The 21,536-nt window shown below is 37.5% G+C and overlaps 1 protein-coding gene across 1 annotated transcript in view; it reads left to right on the plus strand.

The window, feature by feature from the left end:
- The first annotated feature begins 8,795 nt into the window (after nt 1–8,795).
- BAIAP2L1 (BAI1-associated protein 2-like 1) overlaps nt 8,796–21,536 on the plus strand; it is a 33,420-nt gene continuing 20,679 nt past the window's right edge. The window contains exons 1-2 of the mRNA XM_010288592.1: nt 8,796–8,867; nt 12,466–12,552. Coding sequence (XP_010286894.1) covers nt 8,798–8,867; nt 12,466–12,552 — 157 coding nt within the window. The 5' untranslated portion in view covers nt 8,796–8,797. The remainder of the gene's footprint in view (nt 8,868–12,465; nt 12,553–21,536) is intronic.

Here is a 21,536-nt window from a genome sequence, read left to right on the forward strand (position 1 = left end):
CCCGGGGCGGGCACGGCCGCGGCCCCCACCGCGCAGGTCGGGCTACTGTGCAGCTGGGAGCGACGGCTGCGGGACAAGGCAGGCTTTAAGACTGGTTGCTCCCTCTCTAACAGGCTCAGCTCCCCAGCGAGCCATAATTCCCTCTGTGTGTTTGGATGATAAGGTGGTTTGGCGAACTTGGTGCCTGTGGTCCTGTGCTTAAACCGTTTCTTCATACGGGCCAGAGCCTAAAAATGGCTTAACGCAGAATTAAGTCGCTTCCCTGCGTCCCGAGCTGCTAACCAGATTTGTGATGGAACACCCTAGCACTGCCTCAAAGCACTGACTGGTGAGGGTATTCCAATTTATGTTGGTAGACTTTTAAACTTTCCAAAATGACTCGTTATTCGTAGAACTAAAAATATTTTGTATATGGGCAGTAGACACTTGTTTTCAACCTTTTCTGTCTATAAACTCAGCCCTTCCAAAACAAACTGATTCTAACTGGGCAAAATTCCCTTAAGAATCATACTTTTGGCTGAGTAGCGATGGCAGTGTTGGATCTATAATCTTCGTGCTGTATGGTGTGTTGTACTAGAGAAAGCACTTACATTTGCAATGCATTTAATCATGCAAATGAACAATACATTTGCAGCTGTGAGCCCAAAGGAGAGCTTTCTGGGGATTGTTCTATTTTAGTACTTGCTAAATCTTACTGGTTTAGTATAAAATGTTTTCATATTTCTGAAGATGTTGTTATAATTTAAAGGTTTCTAAAAACACTTACGGGAGTGTTTTGCTGGTAGTTTTGTTATTCTCCAACACACTTAAGTCAACTTTATTCCTTCAAGTAGTCCAGTTACATTGGTGGCATGTTGTATTTGCTGTTTCTTTGGACTTCGATATCAAATTTATGCAAAACTACTGGAAAAAATGAGATGATGGCTATAAAATTTGTCCTCTAGAATTGGTGCAGGTCATCCTAAATGGTCTGGTGCTTTTTCATATCAGTTACATTCATGGCAAGGCCATAAGCAAACATAAATTCCTTGCTCTCAGAAGAGGAGCCTGTAAATACAGGCTCACAGAAGAGAAACTTGGGAAGCTGACTGTTGAGGGCTGTGCAGACAAAGGAATGTCCTACCCTGCCTGTTGACTTCCAGAATGTAGGTAAAACAGTTTTACAGAGAGGGAAGAAAATCTCTCCTATATTTTAATGGATACAAAATAGGCTTTTAAGGAAAGGGAGACCTCTAAATAAACAAAACCTTCCCTGTTATTCAGTACTTATTTACTGGGAAAGTTTACTGTTTTGTTTTTCAAACTAATTCAAAGGGATACTTAAGACCAAAACAACCAGAAAAAACACAGTAATACAAAGTTAATGTTGACAGTGTGATGAAATGTCTTCTACATGGGTATTTTGAGAGGTCTGGTATGTTGCATCACATAGCTAGTACTCACAGGCCTGGAAACCCTCCTGGCTTGCCCTCATTAAAAATTGAAACTTTAGCCAGATAAGGTATAAATGCTGCTTCAGATAGAGAATGGATTCTGGGTCTACTTTAAAGTAGTTATTTCTATATCAAAGTTAAAAATCTTGAAAATTGTCCTTTACTTAAGGGCAGAGAGCACTAGCCTGTGTAGTCAGCATTTGCTGTGACTGTAATCACAGCTCCCTTGTCTAAAACAAATGAATGCCGCTTTGTGCCGTGGTTTAGTCTGCACGGTGAGCATGCTCTCCTTTGTTTAATAATGCCCATGTAACTCCTACTCTTGCTGTGTGCCATCCTAGCAATACAGTGCTTAAAACATGCTGCTATTGATAAAATCAGGAGCAGTGTTTGTGTTTCTCTTACCAATAAGAAGAAAGGCTTGGTCTAGGGAAACCAACTCTGTAGTGTAGTGATGGCATCTGTGTGCTGCAGGATCAAACGCAGGCTTTCAACTTCTCAAGAAAGAAAAAAATCAACTTCTGGCTGACCCGGAAAAGTAGTAGAGAATGAAATTGAATGCCTTGCTAGTCTGTCTTCCTTTTTTTTAAATTTTCTTACAGTGCTAATCCATTGGATTTATTAAATATGTAGTAACCTGTGTTACACAAAGCTTCAAAATATAGAAGTCATCAGGTGGTTAAGTAATGCCCTTGTATTTTTATCTTATTCATCCTTTCTGTTGGCAACAACATTGGAAAGTGAATACCTCAACATTTTTTTAGCTAACCTGACTAAATAAACAACATAATCCACAAATACGTGCATGTGTGCACACACAAAAATCAAGGCTGACATTTACTCTTTATGTAATACCTGAAGAATCACTTTAATGCATGATAGGAATGGCACGTGCAAAATGAAGCCTAAGGGTGTGGGAGCCTATGACTAAAGAGGGCCACAGCCTCCCTTTTGCCGAGAGGTTCACTGGTATGACACTGCCCTGCCCTTGTAACTCACCCAGTGATGTGGCACGCTGTGAGGGGACGTTGTGTGACCCCCCTCGCACACACCGCCTGTGGCAGTCGGTAACTCCTGGAAAGTTGTTATGCGTTGGTGTGTCGCCGCAGCTCGTACGGTTTCATTTTTATCTGCTGTATATGGGGGAAAGACTATTTGGCATCCAGCTACAATACGCACAATGCAGGGGAAAGGGGAAGAAAGAGGGAAGTACGGCATTACGGACCTGTCGTTCTGCCTGTATGGTCGAAGGGCTGGGCAGGCAGCTCACATATTGCTCCTGTGGTCTGAGGTTTCCTGAGTTCTTGATAATAGCAGGATAGCTGTAATTCATTGGTGTTGGTAATATTGGATTTTAAAGATATATTTCTCTGTACTCAAGTAAATCTTACTCAGAAATTTTTATTATCAACCAAAGTATAATTTAAAAAAAACCCAACACAACAACCAAAACCAAAAACCAACTTTGTTCAGTGGGGTGTTGTTCTTCTGAGGGGTGTGTGTTCTCTACAGGCACATGTAGAATTATTTTGGTAGGCTATATTGTTTTATCATGGAAACATATCAGATAAAATCAGTTTAAAGCCCTAAATTCCATGTTTCTTTATTTTAAAAAGACTTGCAATTAGCTTAAACTACCAGACTTATTTACCAAAATTAAAATTCACCTATGGTCCTACCACATGCTGCAGGAAGGCTGGTTTTTTTTTGCATCGTTGAAATATAAATCCAATTTGTGGGAAGAGGAGCCTTCGGGAGTTTCTGTGTATAAAGTCCAGTTCTATCTTAGTGTAAATTGTCTATTTTGACCTTACTTGGAGTTATGCCTACTTAGTCTATCCTGGATCATGTGTTCATAATCTGAAAAAGTTTGTATTTGAAACACATTTGATGGATGATGTATTAATGTTTCTCTTAAACAAGAAATGTTCCATCAAGCTGACTAATAATTAGTCATAAGAATTAGTCTTTTTGAATAAACATTGGCATACTGACTGATTTTTTTGACATACTGATTTTTTTTCTGTTCTGTTAAACCTGTTTTAAAATAATATGAAGCTAACTCAAAACTGAGATAGCTTAATGTGAGATGTGTTGAGGGCTTAATCGTGCCCATCTGAAAACTGTATTATGGATTTCAAAAGCTAAAGGAGATGAAATGCAATAATGTACAAAATGCTTCAAGTACAGTAGTACACAGTATGATTTACTTCCTTTACAGCTTTTTGAATCTTCTCAAGTGGGTTCTCAGACATAGTGTAGCAACACTGAAGATGTTTTCCAAACCCTTAATTTTACTGTTTTCAAATTGAGGAATAACAATTTAAACTATTAGTAGCTGTACAAAGGTTAGCTATGAATAGCTATAGTGATGGTAATATGAGTAATGTTAGACATCAAGATCTACTTTTCTGTGCTAGTTTTATGATTTCAGATTTCTACCCAAATACATTGTTACCCACTCTTGCAAAAGTGCCTGCAGGATGTAAACTGGAAACTACAGGGAGCCTATGCATTGTTTAGTTGTATTCATACCTGCTGAGCTATTGTTCTTTGAGGTGTGTCTTTAAGTAAAAAGCAAAGCTGAGCATTTACAGGAAGGCACTTTTACAATGGCTGTCATTTGTTTTGAAGATTAACGTTGTTTATATGACTATCAGGAACTGCGGAAGATATAATACCTATACACAACCAGTGGAAATACAAGGCTTGTTCCTCTTCAGTCATCTCCTTGCTACCAGGCTGGTTAACTCACATTGGTTTCACGTGGTGAAAGGCACACAGCAACTTTCCTACTGGATTATAGGAGGATTTAACAACTTGAATGATGAGAATAGGTCTCCTAGGCTTTTTCTTGGAAGGTCACTATTGCCAACTCTCAAACTGTCTGCATAAAAAGTTGTTTCCTGTTGCCTGTTTCGAAAGTGTTTCCCTTTGTTTCCATTCATCCTAAATAATAGAAAGCTGTAGGATCTGATCATGTGCCTCCTTTTCTCTTCTAGTTAATTGTTCTGTTCATGAGAGGTAGTGTGTCACTAGAATATAGGACACTAGATTGACAACTAGGAGGCCTAGTTTGTGTTCCTCACTATACAGGCAAATGATGTGTTGTGAACTACTTTCTCTCACAGTTTTTTTTCTTACTTTGTCATGTCTGCTTGGATTAAGACAAAAGCTTTATTCCTATGACTTTGTACAGCATGGCAGACAAGAAGATTGTGATATTTTCTGAGACTTTTGATAGTTTTAAATTAGTGGTTCTCTTGATCAGAAAGTCTCCTTTGTTCCTCTGTGTCTACTTTTTTAGAAGTTTTCAGATCTGGCTTTAACATATGCCTTGCAATTTTGCACTGGTGTTCAGTGCCACTCATGCCCTTTTCTTTAGACTACAAATAAGGGAAGCTATAAAACTTTAAGACATTCTAAAATCAATAGCTATACAAATTGATTTCTGAATGGCTTTTTCAACTTCTGAACAAGGTATTACAATCATTTTAACTGATCTGAGATGTCTCCACAGTATCAAATTTATACCTGATCCTGAAGAGGGAGTTGCCACTGACAGTTTCCCTTTTTGAAAAACTTCTCTAGATATTTCTTCCTGGACTGTACATCAAAGACAGCAACAGTAGTGAACTGCATAAAAAGAGCACTAGAAGCATGTCCGAGTTTTTGTTTGAGAGTCTAGAAAAAAATACATATGCTCCTTTCTAATGCTGACAAGAGGAAAATAATCTAAAAAATATTTCATTAGAGCATCTTGGTGGGGGGGAAGCTAAGTCTTTCTATCGAACACAAACCCTCAGTAGGAAAATAGATGAGCCTTGCACAGTGCTGTGAGGATCAGCTAACTGTACCCTGTGTTAAACCAAGCAAATTCCAAAGGGGAATTTCCATTGCGAAGGTTTTTGCTGCTTCTGGGGCGTTCACGTCTAGAGGCTCGTGCAGACGCTTCTGCTAACAGTCAACCACTGTGGCAGCGTGAAAACTGAAAATCTTCCAGAGACTTCTTGGTCTAACGGAGAAAAGATCCATTAGTTGTATGCTTTCCAGCTCCTGAAGGCAGTGAGCTATAAATTGTTTCTTCATCTTTCCCAGCAGTTTTACGGATACGTTGAGCAGATGTGATATACTGGAGCTCTTCCTCAGACTTCTGTGTTTCAGTGGACCTGTTGTGTTTCCACAGTGTGCTCTATATCTGCTCTACATGAATACCTGATACATATCAAGTTGGCTAGTAAAAATACAGAGCTATGGGGTCTGGCTTCAGAGAGGGGAGGCTTCAGAGCTGTTGAGGGCATTTTTGCTGGATTTTGTTCACTTCCTCCTAAATGAAAACAACTAATGACACAGACGCAGTCACTGCTTTCTGTTTGAAATCTGAATTAGAAGATGTCAAGAGAACTGGAATCTTAACCCCTGAATCCTTAAGACAATAATTTAAAAAATCAGTATTTCGAGAGCAATAATTATGTTATCATTAGAATTTTTGGGTACGTGTCAGTAAGGGTTTTACTCTAAGTTTTTGTTGTGAGGAGCAGGGTAAGTAGGGACACGACTTGTCTTTCAATAAAATTACTTTCAGCGTAGGTTGGCAATTCAAGGTCATATTGGGATTCTTACCTGCCATGCATACACACTGTTTCTAAGTCATGTACACCTTTCTTCTCCCTCATATCCTTGGAATACAGGACTCTCTATCTTAACAAAATCCTGTAATTTACTCATTTTTTTTCTTAGGATTCACTGACTCCTTATACGTCAACAGGCAGTATCTTTAGTACGCTGCTGGGAAGAAATGGCAAAATGTTGGACTAAGAAGAGGCAACTTACCCCTTGGAACGAAAGCCTCACAGTCGCACTGCCTCAGCTGTGGGGAGGCAACAGAAGCACAGCAGCAACATTTACAATACTAAATTAAAGAGTTGGGTGGGAGGAGGGATCTTCCCAGAGACTAGAGCTTGAAAATCCATACTGTTAAGTTGTTAGACTAGCCCTTGGCATTGCTGGGCCAACCTGAAACACACTTTCCCCGAGGATTTCTGGATGTGGTTTGTGAGTTAACACAAATCAAGGGCCTGGGGACAATAGGGAGTTTGCTTGCAGTGATTGTGTTTGGGTGGGTAAGAGTTTAATGGTATAGACCAGAAAACAATCCCTCTGCATTTTATTTGTGCAAAGGCAGGCAGTGGGGCTTGGTATTGTTCTCTGCCCCCTTTTGATATTGAAATACTATACCAGGATGAGAACCTAATAGTTTTTTTGTTTTTTTTAAATACCTTTTACTCAATATGACTGTTAAAGTATTATTGCTGAAATATGGAGTTAATTCTTTTCACTTTTTAAACTGACTGGAGTTCAGGTATAGTACTATATTTGAAAAAATAATAATAATAATAAAGTTCTGTCTGAATGACCTTGCCTGAAAATAAGACAGATGTGATGGTATTCCTGTTCTTTCTGGGTCCATGCATGTACCAAATATAAATATTTTCATTCTGTTAGTAATATAACAGACAAAAGCTTGATACTATTTCACTTGTCTTGTATTTCTTGTAAACAGAAAGTGTCTGTTTTGCATTCCTTGAACTTGAGAGTTCTGCTGAGTGAACAGTATCTAGAAAGATGTGAGTTGTGTCATAAAAATAGTAAGAATAACAGAATGATATCTTCACGTATCTCTCAATCTTCCTTTTGTGATGATAAAATTTTGAGAGTAATGTCACAGCTATAGTTTTGTTAAGATTCTGGAAAAGAAGGTCTAGAATCTGCAAAAACTTTTAAGGTTCTTCAGTATGAAAATATAGGGCTTGTATTAAATTTATTGTATTAAATTTATTTTAGAGGGCTCTCTTTTAATTACCAATTTGTTCCTGAGACTTAGCAGCTGGTGTTAAATGAAATAGTATTTTGTATGGAAGAGAGAAAAGCAAGTATTGGAACATTATGGTTACTTGACTATTAAATGATCAGGCACATATATCAAATTCTAGAATACTTGTTCAGAGGTAGCTATTTACATACATACAAAGGTTTTTTTGTTAAACAAATATACCATGTCTTTAATTCAGATAGCAATTCTACTTGAAGAAGCCACTAAATAAGTGAAGCTCAGAGGGCTCTCTTTCAACCTTAGGTAGCATTGTTTAAAAGTTAATTGCAACATCCAATATTTTGGAGTACTGATATTTATGCTACGTGTGTTTGAGACATTTTAGTCATGATTCTGAGGAGTGAATAACTGCTGCATTTATAGCGGCATGTCAGCTTCCCCCCCCAGTGCTCATAAGATAAAATTAATTTTGGAATACTGATCTGCAGGGAGGAGGAGAGTTATTGTCTTTGGCCAGAAAGAGGGAAACTGAAGCTTTCCTATGACTATGGACAACTTGGACTTTGTGGGTGATTTTCCTTTTTGGAGTGGGCAAAACCTTTTTCACTCCCCAACTTTAAGAAAATGGAAATTTTCATTCATACTTTGTGGCTTAACTTATTTTCTACTTTTTGCAAAGCCTTGAAACTTTTCTATATTTTCTTGCACTATGATACTGCCAGTCACAATTTCTACCACTGAATCAGTTTATAGAATTTGCTAGGTATGAGAGTAGTCATGCTTGGAGATGCTGGATTTCAGATTCTGGTCATTTCAGCCAGTAATTGTATTTAACAGCCAAAGCAGCTGCAGTGGATATTTTTTCCACTTCTATTTAAATAAGGTCATCATTTTCATTTTCTTTCTGAAAGAGCTATGGCTTCGCAGAATAAAATGTGGCATTTTCAAACTTAAACAAAGCCCAACTAATTTCCCTAATTGCTATCTGTAACTTAAATTTAATGAAGTGCCTAGTCATCGCCTAAGCAGATATCTGGTGAATGTCTCTTTTTTTCCTTTTCCCAGCTTTTTTTATTTCAGCACAGGGTGGGGGTGGTGGGGAAGAACTCAAATCTTGAACTCTTGTCAGAAAGTTCATGTTATTGTCTGACTCTATAAAACAATGAGTGGATTAAAGGTTCTTCTCTCACTCTTATTTCACCATCACCTACCATAAGAAGGATCTTGGCAAGCTTTGATCACACACTTGACATCCTTTTATATTATAAACAGCCAGGTTCATTTTTACCCTTATTGAAATAGTTTACCCTTTTTCCCTCTTTCTTGATCTTAAATGCTCAGTTTCTTTTCCCTTCCATTCTTTGCTCTCCTCTTCCTCCCAAGTCTTCTATTTTTCATTCATTCACAGACTTTTCAGATGTATGCTGTACATATTGAACGCAGAAGTGACCTAAGTGACAGAAATACTTTCATCCACTGTTGCATTGCCTTGGTTGTAACACAAATTTTGTTTTCTGTTCACTAGAATGTTATGGAACAGTTCAATCCAGGACTGAGGAATTTAATAAACCTGGGGAAGAATTATGAAAAAGCTGTTAATGGTAAGTCTTCTAGATGCTAAATTGAAAAATAATGTTTGTTTTTCATTTAAATATACATGTTAGATATGAGTGTGTATAAGCTTAATTTCCAGGTTGAACTTTGGATGTGTTTAAGGGGGGGAGGGCGGCGGCGGTGGTGACAAAAACCGTGAACACCCAAACATATGTACCTTCTCCCTTTCTTTTACTGTCCTGCAGAAATTGTGTCTGAAACATTTAGGCACAGAGCTAATAAACTGAACATTAAGTGTAAATAACTTGCATTAGAATAATAATATAAATGGAGAAAACAGTTATGTAAATTAGACGTTCTCTTTTTTCCCCCCCCGGAAATGTCTTCCAAAGATATTTCACATTCTTAGATCTGCTCCTGCTTACCTGTACGCATCGCTACCTAAGAAACCCTGTGAACAGAGTAACTTGAATGAGTGAAAGTTGCAGGAGTAGATAAATTTTCTTATCCATACTAAACCTGATGGTATCTTTCTAATTGAGTCAAAATCAGAAAGAATACATTTGAATCTAAAGACCCAGTCTCTCAAACTTCTTATGTGGTGGTTTACTTCCATTATTGACTTCACAGAAACTATCTATCCAAGAATGGGTTTCCAAGACTGTGCTCTAGACTCCCAAAGCTTATATTGAAGGTTCTGTTAGAGCTTGCTTTCACCTATGTAGACCTATTGTGCTGCTTGACACCACATTAAAGCAATTTAAAAATCTCTCTAATTTTGCCTCATTCAAGTTTGTGGCATATTTTTCTCCTACGTGTAATCTAGTACCCTGAGAAATGTGATACTGTAGAAGTAGTGCATAGCCAGACACTGAAATCTCTCTTCATGCAAATTTTAGACTAGGTTTGAGAAAAACATAAAACCAAAGCCTGCTGGAGATGAAAGTAGGAAAATGTTGACTTACTTGCAGTAATGCCTGACCGGAGGGATTAACATTGTAGTTACCTAATACCTAACCTCAGGGATTATAGGTAGTAACAGCAGTAATAACAAGTGTTTTCATGTCTGGCTGAAAGACTTTAATACCAGTTTCTGATGGATCTGCTTTTCATGTACTTCACTGTTGATATGTTACATTATGCCTTTTCTCTTTTAATTCAACTTATCATCAGGAATTCACAATATAACTGTGCGCAGCAACACTGGAGAGGCTGATAGGTGCTGTGTTCTAGCAAGTTTGCCTCTTATGGCTGGCTGATAAAGCATATCTAGCACCAATGCTTAATTTCAAATGAATAAACATTTACAGTGCTGCAGCAACTGTTGAGAAACTACATTAAAGTAAAGTTTGGGCTCTCATCAATGTAACAAGGAGTGAATACTCTGTTGCCAAACACTTCCCAGCTTTCCAAAGAAGCCAGAGTAAGCTGACAATGAACATTAAGCTTAGAAGAACTTCTGGTAGGTTTATAAGGTATCTGTATACATTTTGAGGACAAAAGGTCAAAACTCCTTTTCTGTGGAAGTAGTTTACTAGCCATCGTACTGGTGAAAAGACTATGTAAGTGGAGTTCTTGATTTAGCTTGATTAGCACATGAGAAATCACACGTTTTCTTCCTTTTTTAGTGCCTGTATTAAGGGTAAAAGATTGACTTGGGACTGTCCTGAGAAAATATTAGATAGGAAGAGTTGGAATGGCATAAAATCTTTGCATACAGGTGGCATAGTGCTCCAGCAGTAGCACCATAATTCTCCTGCTCAGAAAATCTGAACATAGAGCACCTATGAGATGCATCTTAGACAGAAATTACTTTTTTTGAGGCTGTGTTGCATTAGACAAGAATCTTTGTTTCATCTGGAAGAGTTTCAGGCTTCTCAATGAACATACTGTTAAGTAACCAAAGGCGTCACCTTTGTTAGTAAAAACTATAAAATACAGACCTAAAATACTATAATTGGCAATTGCCAATTATATTCCTCTCAGGAAAAACTATCCTAACATCAACAGTGAGAGTCTGCTTGGCTTCCACTTTAGGTTAAAAATGTATTACTACAAAAAAAAATTCTGAAGGCTTCCTTCAGTAAGTATTTTTCACTGCCTTTTACAATAAAACCTTGCCAGTTTGTCCCGGTTATTTCTTTTCTTTGTGGTGTGCATATCAGTTGTAGACACTGTGAAGATGCAACGCAACCATTGTGTGCTATAGATCCACTACATCTGTAACCTGTTTCTCACTGCTGGCCTCCCTGCAGTTTGAATCTTGATGTTTCCGTGTTCATTCTAGCAAAACTGGCTTTGCTGTTTAAATCAGCTATAACCAGGAAATGATTAACTGAGAATAACTGAAAACTCAGTGATATATATTAAGAGCTTCTTGGTTCCTGTAAAACTGGAATTGAACTATAAACAATAAAAGGGGGGGAACTGTCCTGGGGGGAAAGAAAGATGAGCATCTAAATAAATAATAAATAAATAATAATAAATTCATCTAAACTGTATATGCACCTGCTGCCTGAGGTTTTTAATGCTTAAATTACTTGGAGTGCAGATTTCTGTGCCATCCTGAGCTCAGTGACAAAGATAAAAGTAGGCACTTTGCTGGACTGTCAAAATAACTCTGTGCAGAAATTGTAAATATCAATGTGAAGTTTCCATGTCTGTCCAAGAAACCAGAGATCTTCCAACATTTAAGCTCACTAGGTTGCTGAACAATGTAATTTATAATAATCTCAGGAACGTTGATTGTGTGTTGAAAACTGAGAAAAGAATGCCAAATGGATTATCTCCGTAACCTGAACATCATCTTTCAGAGACTTGATTTCTGAAGTTTTAGCATTTAAGGCCTGGAATTTCCTTGAAGTGGAAAAGCTGGTGTTTATATGTAGGATCCTCAGACTTCAGTGTGGTGTTTTGATAAGAAATCATATTTGTCATTGCAGTATATGATGACTGTACAGTCTTATCCATAATGGTAACTTTTAGGAATGGCTGTATCAGATGTATTGAACCTCTCACATTTCACTTTTCTTCTAAATATATCACATCTGGCAAACTTCATCATAGCTCTTTTTGAAGCGAGTTACTCTTTCAGCTAACTTAAATAGTAGATGATTTTGCTTTTGAAGGGTGCCATGCCTCCTTGTTGCCACTGTAGGCCCATTGCCTCATGGCCAATAGCCATTTCTCAGATCAGTGGTCTGGCTGGCCAATACAGTACAGACCTTGGCATTTCCAGTAAGTTTGGGATTGCATTTTGGTTTTTTCCAACAGTTTTATCTATACCAAGGAATTCTGTTACATCCTGACCAACGGCTTATGGCTAAACATACCCACTGGATGCTGATTGCTCCTGGACATGCATGAAAGTTGGAATGAAATAACAGGCTGAAACTTCATTAATGTATTTTGGTGTTCTGTCTTTGTCACCTGTTTTCACAAATCAGCAAAAAAAAAGCAGGAAGCACAGGGACTTGTGTAACTTGCTCTGATAGCAGAATTTCCTTATTGCCATATACCTCTCTCCTAACTATGTGATCTGAATTACAAAATTTCATAGGATCATAGATTAATGGAAATGGAAAATACTTCAATTTTTTAACACTTTTTTTCTTCCCCCCCCTTCCTCCCTCTCCCCCTGCCAAGCTATGGTAGTGGCTGGAAGAGCATATTATGATAGCCTTGCAAAGATTGGGGATATATCGGCTGATTCTCCAGTTTCTAAAGAATTAGGTAAGTGAAATCTCATTTTTTAGAATTACTCCAAAATATAAACTCTAGTTCTATGACCTGCCAGCAGGAAAACAAAAATAATGTGAAGTAAAGAAGGACTGGAAAGTCTGTTTTACTCTTAAAAAATGCATTGATAGAGGGGATTAGATTCCTTTAAGGTATATTATTTCTCAGGACATTTACAATGTTTTGACATAACCACCTGTGTTTTTTTTACTTTTGTGAATATATTTCTGTCTATGCATTCAAAAGCATGTATTTTTAAGTTCACATAATTCTATAATAAATATAGAAAAATGTGTAGTTTGATTTTTTTTTTTTTTAGTGCAGAGATGAATGTTGAAATATTTCTGCAACAGAATATTGGTAGGAGGAGTCTTAGTGTATGATAGCAGTTCTAAACTAAAACAGTTTTCTGGATGAGTTCCATTGTGAAGAGTTTAGTTTTGCTTCACTATTTTTGTTCAAGTATATAACTAAAAGTTCTCAGATGCATTATAGTTATTTTCTAGTTGGGCTTTTGAAAGAGAAACTGTACAGTCAAAGATGCAGTACCTTAATGTAAAATTAATCCAAGTTCTGTACTTTCCTGAGAGTAATTTCTGAATTTTTGAAAGATTGTCATCAGCACTTAGTTTTGTACTCCTGTGGCTAATATTGAAATGATAGTGCTTAATCTATAAAAGTGAAGTTGTCAGAAGTGTTTGTAATATTTCTGACAAAAGATTCTAACATCACTACAAAGCAATGAAGTAGGAACTATACTGTAAAGAGGAAACATTTGTTTAAAGCCTTCATTTGCTTTTTGACAAAAAGAACTTGATGAAGTGTCTTGTCTCTGAAGTTTTGATGATGTAGGTCACTTTCAATGGTGTGACACGCATCTGCTCCTGCAGCTCACAGTAGTATGTTAGTTCAGCTGATTAAAAAGGATGGTGTTAGTAAATGTGTTTTTTAATGATTCTGCTGAAGCAAAATTGAGGTGAAAGACTCATCTTGAATAGTGGCCACTGGTTTCTATGTGCCTGCATACATTTTTATGATCTGTTCTGAAAACACTGCTGTGTGAGTGTTAACATTCTGTGTTGAAAGCTGGGAGTGGCAGAACAGCAAACAGTACAAAGCAAACAGTTCTAAGGTAGTCGCTTTCTGTATTTGCTCTGCAGGTTGTTTACAGAAAGCAGAGTTGCTGGTTTCAAACTACAGAACAAAAGTATGAGAAAGTTAAAAGTAATAACCATGCAGAGTCTTACAAAAATATCAACAAATGCGTAACTACAACTTTCGCAATCAAGCAGTTGGTCAAATGCATGGAAATAATCTATTTATTGAACTTCTTATGACTGTAGGATATTGTCTGTGTGCTTGAAAATGCTATCATGGGTAGTCTCAAGCTGAATTTGGAAAATAACTCTTTTTCCCTGTTATTGGGGACAATATAGAACTGTGATTGAAAATATATTTTTATTTAACTATGAATTCTTCCCTGCAATTACAAACCTTTTTCTAGGTATACTGTATTGAGAAAACATGGCCTTCCTCAGGGTCAGGCCTCTAATACTGCCTTCTGTTCACCTTCTGCTTAAACTGTTACTGCAGAAAAATCTTTTCCGAAGGAAAGCAGCAACTCTGGATTTCTTCCAGTGTACTCTGATAGAATACTTAGTTTAGAGATAAGGTAAGTCAATGAACACTGGAAAAGGCAGGATTAAGTGGTTAGGAGTCTGTGAGAGATCATTTGCATTTTCTGGAAAAAGTCTTAATAGTTCTGAAGCTGGGCTACAATACTGAACTATTTGGCAAAGAAATATGATACATCCTACATGTCTCTAAAAGTACCTTTGCTTAAAAAAGAAAATTAATTTCCTGCACCTTCTAGTATTTTGACAATATCAAGATGCATGCTGTGCAGTGTCGGCTGTGTAAAGACGAGATCATACTTTGCTGTGACTTGCTCATTTATGGACCCTGTTAACCCTAGTGGACTTACTGTAGGCGCAGCCCACTGTGGAACTGTCTCTTCTGTGAGTTCCTTTAGACTTGCCAAAAGACATGTTACTGAGCACTAACAGCTTTATCATGCATAATACTTCTGTTATCTTTGCTAAAAAAGAGGTCAGTAGTCATCAGTTAAGTTTTGTGATGTGCCTGTGAACTGCTCTTCTGGAATGTATTCTCCTGAGCATCGAGCGAGCTGACACACTAGCTTCTTTTATAAAAGCAACTGCCTAAAGGTGACTGGCAAAGAAGCAGAGAGGAGCAATGTCCATAATTTCACGTGTGCATGTTTTCTGGAATATTTCTGTAACTTTTTACTTGGCCTTGTTTAAAATTGTATTATAAGGGTTTTTCCTGTAGCCTGTATTAACTAAAATCAATAGTAACATTCCCACAGATGGCAGTAGGAGATCACTATATTTTTTAATACTGAAGACATTATCCTGGGTCTTCACAATGAATTAGATAAACCAACAACAACCAGCTTCTAAAGCATTTTGGAATGTTTTAATATTTGAGCATAAATTGAAGTGCTTTGGGATGGATTTCCAGTGTTCAGGTCTTTGGACAACCAGGAAATGTAAATGTTTTCATTTAAGTAATAACAAATTGAAACATCCAAAGTAAATTAAACAAATGCTTGAAAGTAATCTGTTTAAAAACAATCCCCCCCATGGCTTACCAGTTTAACCACAGTCAGGACAATTGGCTCGTGGATGGCAAGACTTCATAGTAGCCAGAAACCCACAGTGCTGTTTTTTTACCTCACTATATCATCTACAGCAGAAATGAAGGGAAATAATATCTGCCAGTTAATTATCTTTGACATCTTAAATGTACATGTCTCCTCCATTAGCTTTGTGTTTCACCCATCAGTGACTAGGTGCCTTTTGGTGTTAGAACACCAGAAGGTTCCCCCTTTCCCTTTTCTCCAATAGTTAGCATATTCAAGCTGTTACTTTTGCAGATGCTGTTCATATTGCAGTCAGTTTTCTGAATAATGAACAGGGGAATGAGGCAGGAACCAAGGTTTCAGGTCTTTCCAGTAGCAACTTCACCTTTAGTAATGGCAGATGAAAAATAATATATTTTTCTAAATTCAGTCATGTTGCATTAAACTTCTTACACTTAATTACGAAAGGACTTACAAGGGTCAGATGGCTAAAACACGATATTCTTTAGAATTTATGGAGAATCTTTACTGGAATATTGCACTGAGTCATTTTACAGTTCAAACCCAAACCTGCTGGGTGACCTAGAGCATATTTACAGCCAAGTGTGATGTAAAGATGTGTATCAAAAACGCAGTCAATCCTTCCTTCTCATAAGGAAGTGTAGAACATGGTCTTCCTGTAATGAGACAGTAAAATGGTCACCAACCCCACAGCAGGGTAGCAACAGAAATGGGAAAGAAATAGGGAAGAAAATTTTTGAAATAGAGGGTAAAATGCATAGAGGGCAGAGAAGTAGTGGTGCAAAAAATCAAGTAAAAATGCCAGAAAGTGCTTTTTTCTATCAAATGAGATTGGAGCAGAGGGAAACAAGAGAATGAAATGGAAATCTGGATATTCCAACTGATTCGGAGTTCTTTGTACGAAGTGTCTGGATCTTTCAAGTCTGGTTGAAGCTCTCTGAATTATTTTAATACAGAATAACTTAATATGAGTGAGTTGAGGAAGTAGAATAATATACTGCATTCACAATACAATCCTTATGAATAAGGGAGAAGTTGATTTAGGTCAACATTCTTTCTAATTTATTTCCCTAAATGTCTAAGCTTGTAGTTCCTTAGACTTGGCTATGAGCATTTAGGAACATAACCTGGGTTTATGTAGTTCAGGTTGTTCTGCAATATGGAATTTGCATATCTTTCTTTCCTAGGCAACTTCTGGAAATCCCCCTAGGAAGAAAAGATAGGAAACAAGAAACTGCACATTTTAAAAAGTTAACATTTCATACTATTCAAATTTCAGTATACCCCATCAGCACAATAAAATTTTGGGTTTCAATAATGCACTAAAAATAATTTCATGTAGATACTATACCACCAATATAGTGTTAAAATAGTAACTTTCATGATGTGTTGCCAATCTTATTTTGCGTTGCCCAACATACAGGTTTATGAGGCTTTGTCTCATTGATTTTTTTTTTTTTAGTGCTTATCATTTCAATAAACTCTCTCCTGTAGTAACATAGGCTGTCTTTGTAGCCTTCCCTTGCTCAGGGAATCAGGCAGCTATTTCCTGCTCACTCATTGAATACTACTTCTCCTATCTTCCCAGCTATCCTCTTCAGCACCTGCCAGTTATTGCAGATACAACTCATTTATTATACTGTGGGTGTAAAGTCCCAATTTGTTTGTTGTGTGGCAACTGTATCTATAGCAGTCACCCACAAATATATAATGGGTCTGTACCTAGAGCTTATTGCTCAAGAACTAGTAAGTGGCAACTATTCATTGCTTGTCAAAATATAAAAAGCCAAATTGTAAGAAAAATACTACCTGGCTTGGTCTTCACCAATGGAACTAAATTGCAAAAGTTCAGTGTGTTAAAAGGAAAATCAGAGGAGGCAAAATCTCTTCCCTAATCTAACCAAGACTGATAATTTCTTTAAAGATTACTCTGTTATAGGATTATTTTTTTGTAGTGTCATTCTGTTGTAACTTATCTGGAAACAGGTATGCAAAAGCTTATGCTCATCTACAGTCTGAAATGCAAGAATTTGGAAAAATTTGGGTTCTTTTCAGGAGAAATTTTCTGCTTAAAAACCTGTACAGGTAATCTAGAGAAGCAAGTTGCAGACTAAAAGATTGCTGTGTTGTGGTAGTCACAAGATAGGGAGAGGTGAGGAGAAAAAAACCCCAAAACTTCTGATGGTGTGCATAGTAAGTAGAATTTTTGCCTGACAGAGGATGAGCCTTGAACTTGATCTTCTCATGCACAAAAGAAGGGACTGTTCTTCAGGTCTGAAAGACAGTATTTGAACATCTTCATGAAATGCAGGTTTGCTCATAAAGGAATGTAATTTTAAAGGTCTCCACAACTTCGTCAAATACAATCTCAATGGTGAAGTGATACAGTCATACATGTAATAATATAGAAATTACACTAATACTACAATACGGATAACTGGGGGCAGGGGTTCTCTATGCATGGTTTTTTGAGAGCCCTTATACTTCTCTGCAGTTAGCCACATTTCTGTAGTTATTGGGGCAACTGCACATTAGTTTGAGAGTCAAGGTTGATAAACCATCGGTCAGTTAAACGAATAAGCTAATGATTAGTGAATAGGCTACCATTTATCCAACAATTAGCACTTCTTATAAATCTGCATGCGTAAGTTAGGAGGTTAGAGCTCTTGACTAAGATCTAACAGGATAGTGGAGATCCTTTGGTAACTGTTTTCTAGGGTTTTTTAAAGCAAACTAATAATTATTAATTTGACACTAATGTAAATTTAGTATTAATTAGTAGTGTGAAGTTCAATCTATAGTCATATCTGATTTTTTTTTCCAGTTACATTTTACATTTGCAGCTAAGAGAAACCCTGTGAACTTTTCTCTCTTTCCTCATTTCTATTTGCAGAAATGAGAAATTCTTCTATGCCAGAAATGGTGAGCTTTAAGTGGTTAACTCCTATAGAAAACTTTTGGGAACTGAATTGGAGAATTCTTATTTTGCTAAAAAGAACATATCTCCTTGCTGAAAAAATTTCTAATCAGACTAATGTAAGGCAATACCATCTTTCTAAAACGCTGATCTTGTCATTCAAAACTGTCTATTTCCTTCCTGATTAATAAGCAAAATTGCCACTTGAGCAGTACTTTTCAAAGCTATAGCTCTTTTGCTTCTTCTGTGATATAGCACGTGTCATTCCCGCTATTAAGAAAGCCAAGCAGAAAAAGAGAAAATTCCACCACTTAGGATGAATGTAGCTAGTTGCACTTCAATAAAAAAAAAGGGCGGGGGGGGGGCTGGGTTGTTGTCTTACTTTAGCATCTAAATTGACCTTTTCAGCTGGAATCCGATTTCCCTTGTCTTAGAAAGGTGACACCAAGCACCCTGCCCTTCACCAGCTCATGTAAACTAAAGAGGTGTCTCATCTTGTCCCGTTTTACTGCATCAGTGTCGTCTCGTCTATAATATGAATGCTCTGCTTTTGGGATAGATTATGTTGGAGAGAAAGGCAAGTGAAGTGTGCCAACAACTGCAGAACCCCTTTTGCACCTCATCTGGTGGAAACTTCTGGGAAACTAGCTTAGAGGCTGCAGTTTTAGTTAGTATATCCGGACAGCGTTTCCTATGGAGCATTAATAAAACGCTCCTCTACTATATTTATAATGAAATTTCATTGGAAGAAGCCACTCCATTCTCTTCTTATAAAAGGGAAGTAGACAGACAGCTGTCTTGAAAATGAAATACGAAGTAGTCCTGTGGGGTGGTTGTTTCTCAGGAGTGAGGTTTTGTATCTTCTAATTTTTTAGCAACATTCTAGGTTTGGCTATATAGACCTCCAATGTGCTCTAAGAAAGCCAGGAGGAGATGAGCCAGCCTTTCTAGATCCATTTCTACTGATGAAAACAGTAACTGGATTAGTGGAAACTACCTGCTCTTCATAGTTCTACTTTTCAAAGTCATTTCTAAGGCTAAAGTAAGCCAAACAATCATATTGACGAACTTTTTTTTTTACTAGAATCAGTACTGTGGCTTTTGACGTTGAGTGTTCTGCATGTAAACTTTTGGTAGAAGTCTGCTGGAAGAAAGAAAAACTTCAGTCTTAGATTCTTAAATATGAAAAACTTAACTCCACATCTAATAATTAGCTCTGCAGTAGACCGTCAGGCAATTGGAAGCTGTATATATTCACCGATTTAAAAATCAATTTAACTCTTCAGATACTAATAAGTATGTGCCATGCCAGTGGCCCTGGCAAAAGGTCCTGCAAGTCAATGTTCATGAACAGGAGAGAATACTTGGTCTGTGCTATTAATAAACCAAAAAAAGGGCAAGAGAAACCTGTTAGTGTGTTGATATCCAGCACTATTATTAACAAACAAACAAAAATCACAAAGCAATAAATAATCAGTAAATGAAGGTTGCTGCAAAACATGTCCTGGACAATGAGTGATCAGGTGGCATCATACAACAAAGCTGAACAAGCATTTGTTAGCTTTTTTGATCTTTTTTTTTGATCTTTTGGGTGGTGTTAAGTTCTGCAATCTTTTCCTGTGAAAATATAACACAGAAATGATCCTGCCAAGAAATGGAGTGAACAAGAGGTGGGTTTGTTATTAAACATAAAGAATGTAAATTTACATGTAAATTTACATGTAAATTTAAAAATGGATCTTGCAGCCTGGTCTTGTAAGACTACCCCAAAAAAAGTTTGTTCTGTATACAATCATGTTGTTGTAACTTCTGTTACAAGTCTTCCAGATAAGGTGCAAATCTTCTGGTTCTAGGGGAACCTAGAAGGGAGGAATAGAATATGAAAATACACAAGGCTCTCTTGGAACAATTGCAGGACCCTGACATTGCAGAATACTAACACCAAGGGAAGAAAACACTGGTATTCATAGGACTGTAGTGACGTTTTCCTAGTTATCTTTTTCAGATTAAATTCCAGATAATTGGTCGTATTTCTGAGTCAATGTCAGTATTTTATTCCTTTTTTTTTCCTTACAGCAACCTGTAAACTGAGGCTGATTATCCTGATTTTAGTCAGTGATAAGATATGAGTATAACACTCTTACAGAGTATAGTCCTGAATTTCACAGGGTGGTTAACTTCACAGTTCATAGGCAGCATCGGCAGTACTGTTCCTTGAGACGCATCAGTACAGGGTTACAGCTATGACACCAGTGCATGTGTGTCTGCATCCGCTACTATGAGAGCATCTACTTGTATACAGTGACTCTGGAGTTTAGCACAGAACATCCATAATGATACGTGTGACCACATGCCCTCAAGGGAAAAATTAGATACTTGGAACACCTGCAGTGAATGTGTACTTAATTGATATCTTCATGCTATGCCTCAAAGGCCTGAGAAAACAGCGAAAATACCATGAAGGGCATCCTAAAAGATTTTCTGACTATATTGGAGCAGTTAAATTTCACCTGAGTCTCGTAGGTAGCAAAGACATCTTTCAACTTGCAGTGGAAACCCTGGAAAGGATGCCCGGAACTTCACCTGTGTGTACATGCAATGTCTTCTAGATTGTGGATAGTGTCCGTCCAGAAAAAGAGTAATTTGGGAGTGTGAGAACTGGCGCTCTGTGTGCATGGCAGGTGTGTGTTCCCTGGCAGCTCTTTGAACTTACCCAAACGGAGCACTGTCACAGGGCGCTGGGGCTGGTACAGCAGGCAGGAGGCCCTTCTCGCTCGCCTGATGCTTAGCAATCATAGTTTCTCTTCACCACCACCTCCACGTATGTCTGTTGGCAAGAAATATGCCTGTGAGCCTGTGTAGAGGAAAAATATACTTACCTCCTCAGTGAGAGGAATAGATGGAAAATGGAAAGCAAATGACAACATTGCAAAGAAAATGAGATCATATATGTAATTAGCTAGCTAGTAATCCTTTAACCGAAGGTCTAACTGTATTTTGTATGTACAGTCAGCTCTTACTGATCAGTTATTTCTAAACAAAAGGAATCCAGTATCAGGTGTAGATGTCATTAACATTCTGGGGGAGGTGAGGGGGAAACAATTGTCTTGGACTTTTGAGAAAGACTTTTGGTAAAAGTTTTGGCACAGTTTGGGTATTTGGGGGCGGGGGGGGGGGCGCGCATTACTACGACTGGGAAGCTCTATGGCAGTTCCAAAGTGCTGTAATAAAAACAGCAGTGATTCCTTACAATTTATTGAGTATCATGTAACATTTATAATGAGAAGATAAATATTCATCCTTTCTAGTACTGGAAACCCATAAAGAACTTCTGGTTTTGCTGTTTAGCGTGAGTTGTTTATTCCACTCCTGCTG

The sequence above is a fragment of the Phaethon lepturus genome, unplaced genomic scaffold (genome assembly GCF_000687285.1).
Source record: "Phaethon lepturus isolate BGI_N335 unplaced genomic scaffold, ASM68728v1 scaffold12876, whole genome shotgun sequence".
NCBI lineage: Eukaryota > Metazoa > Chordata > Aves > Phaethontiformes > Phaethontidae > Phaethon > Phaethon lepturus.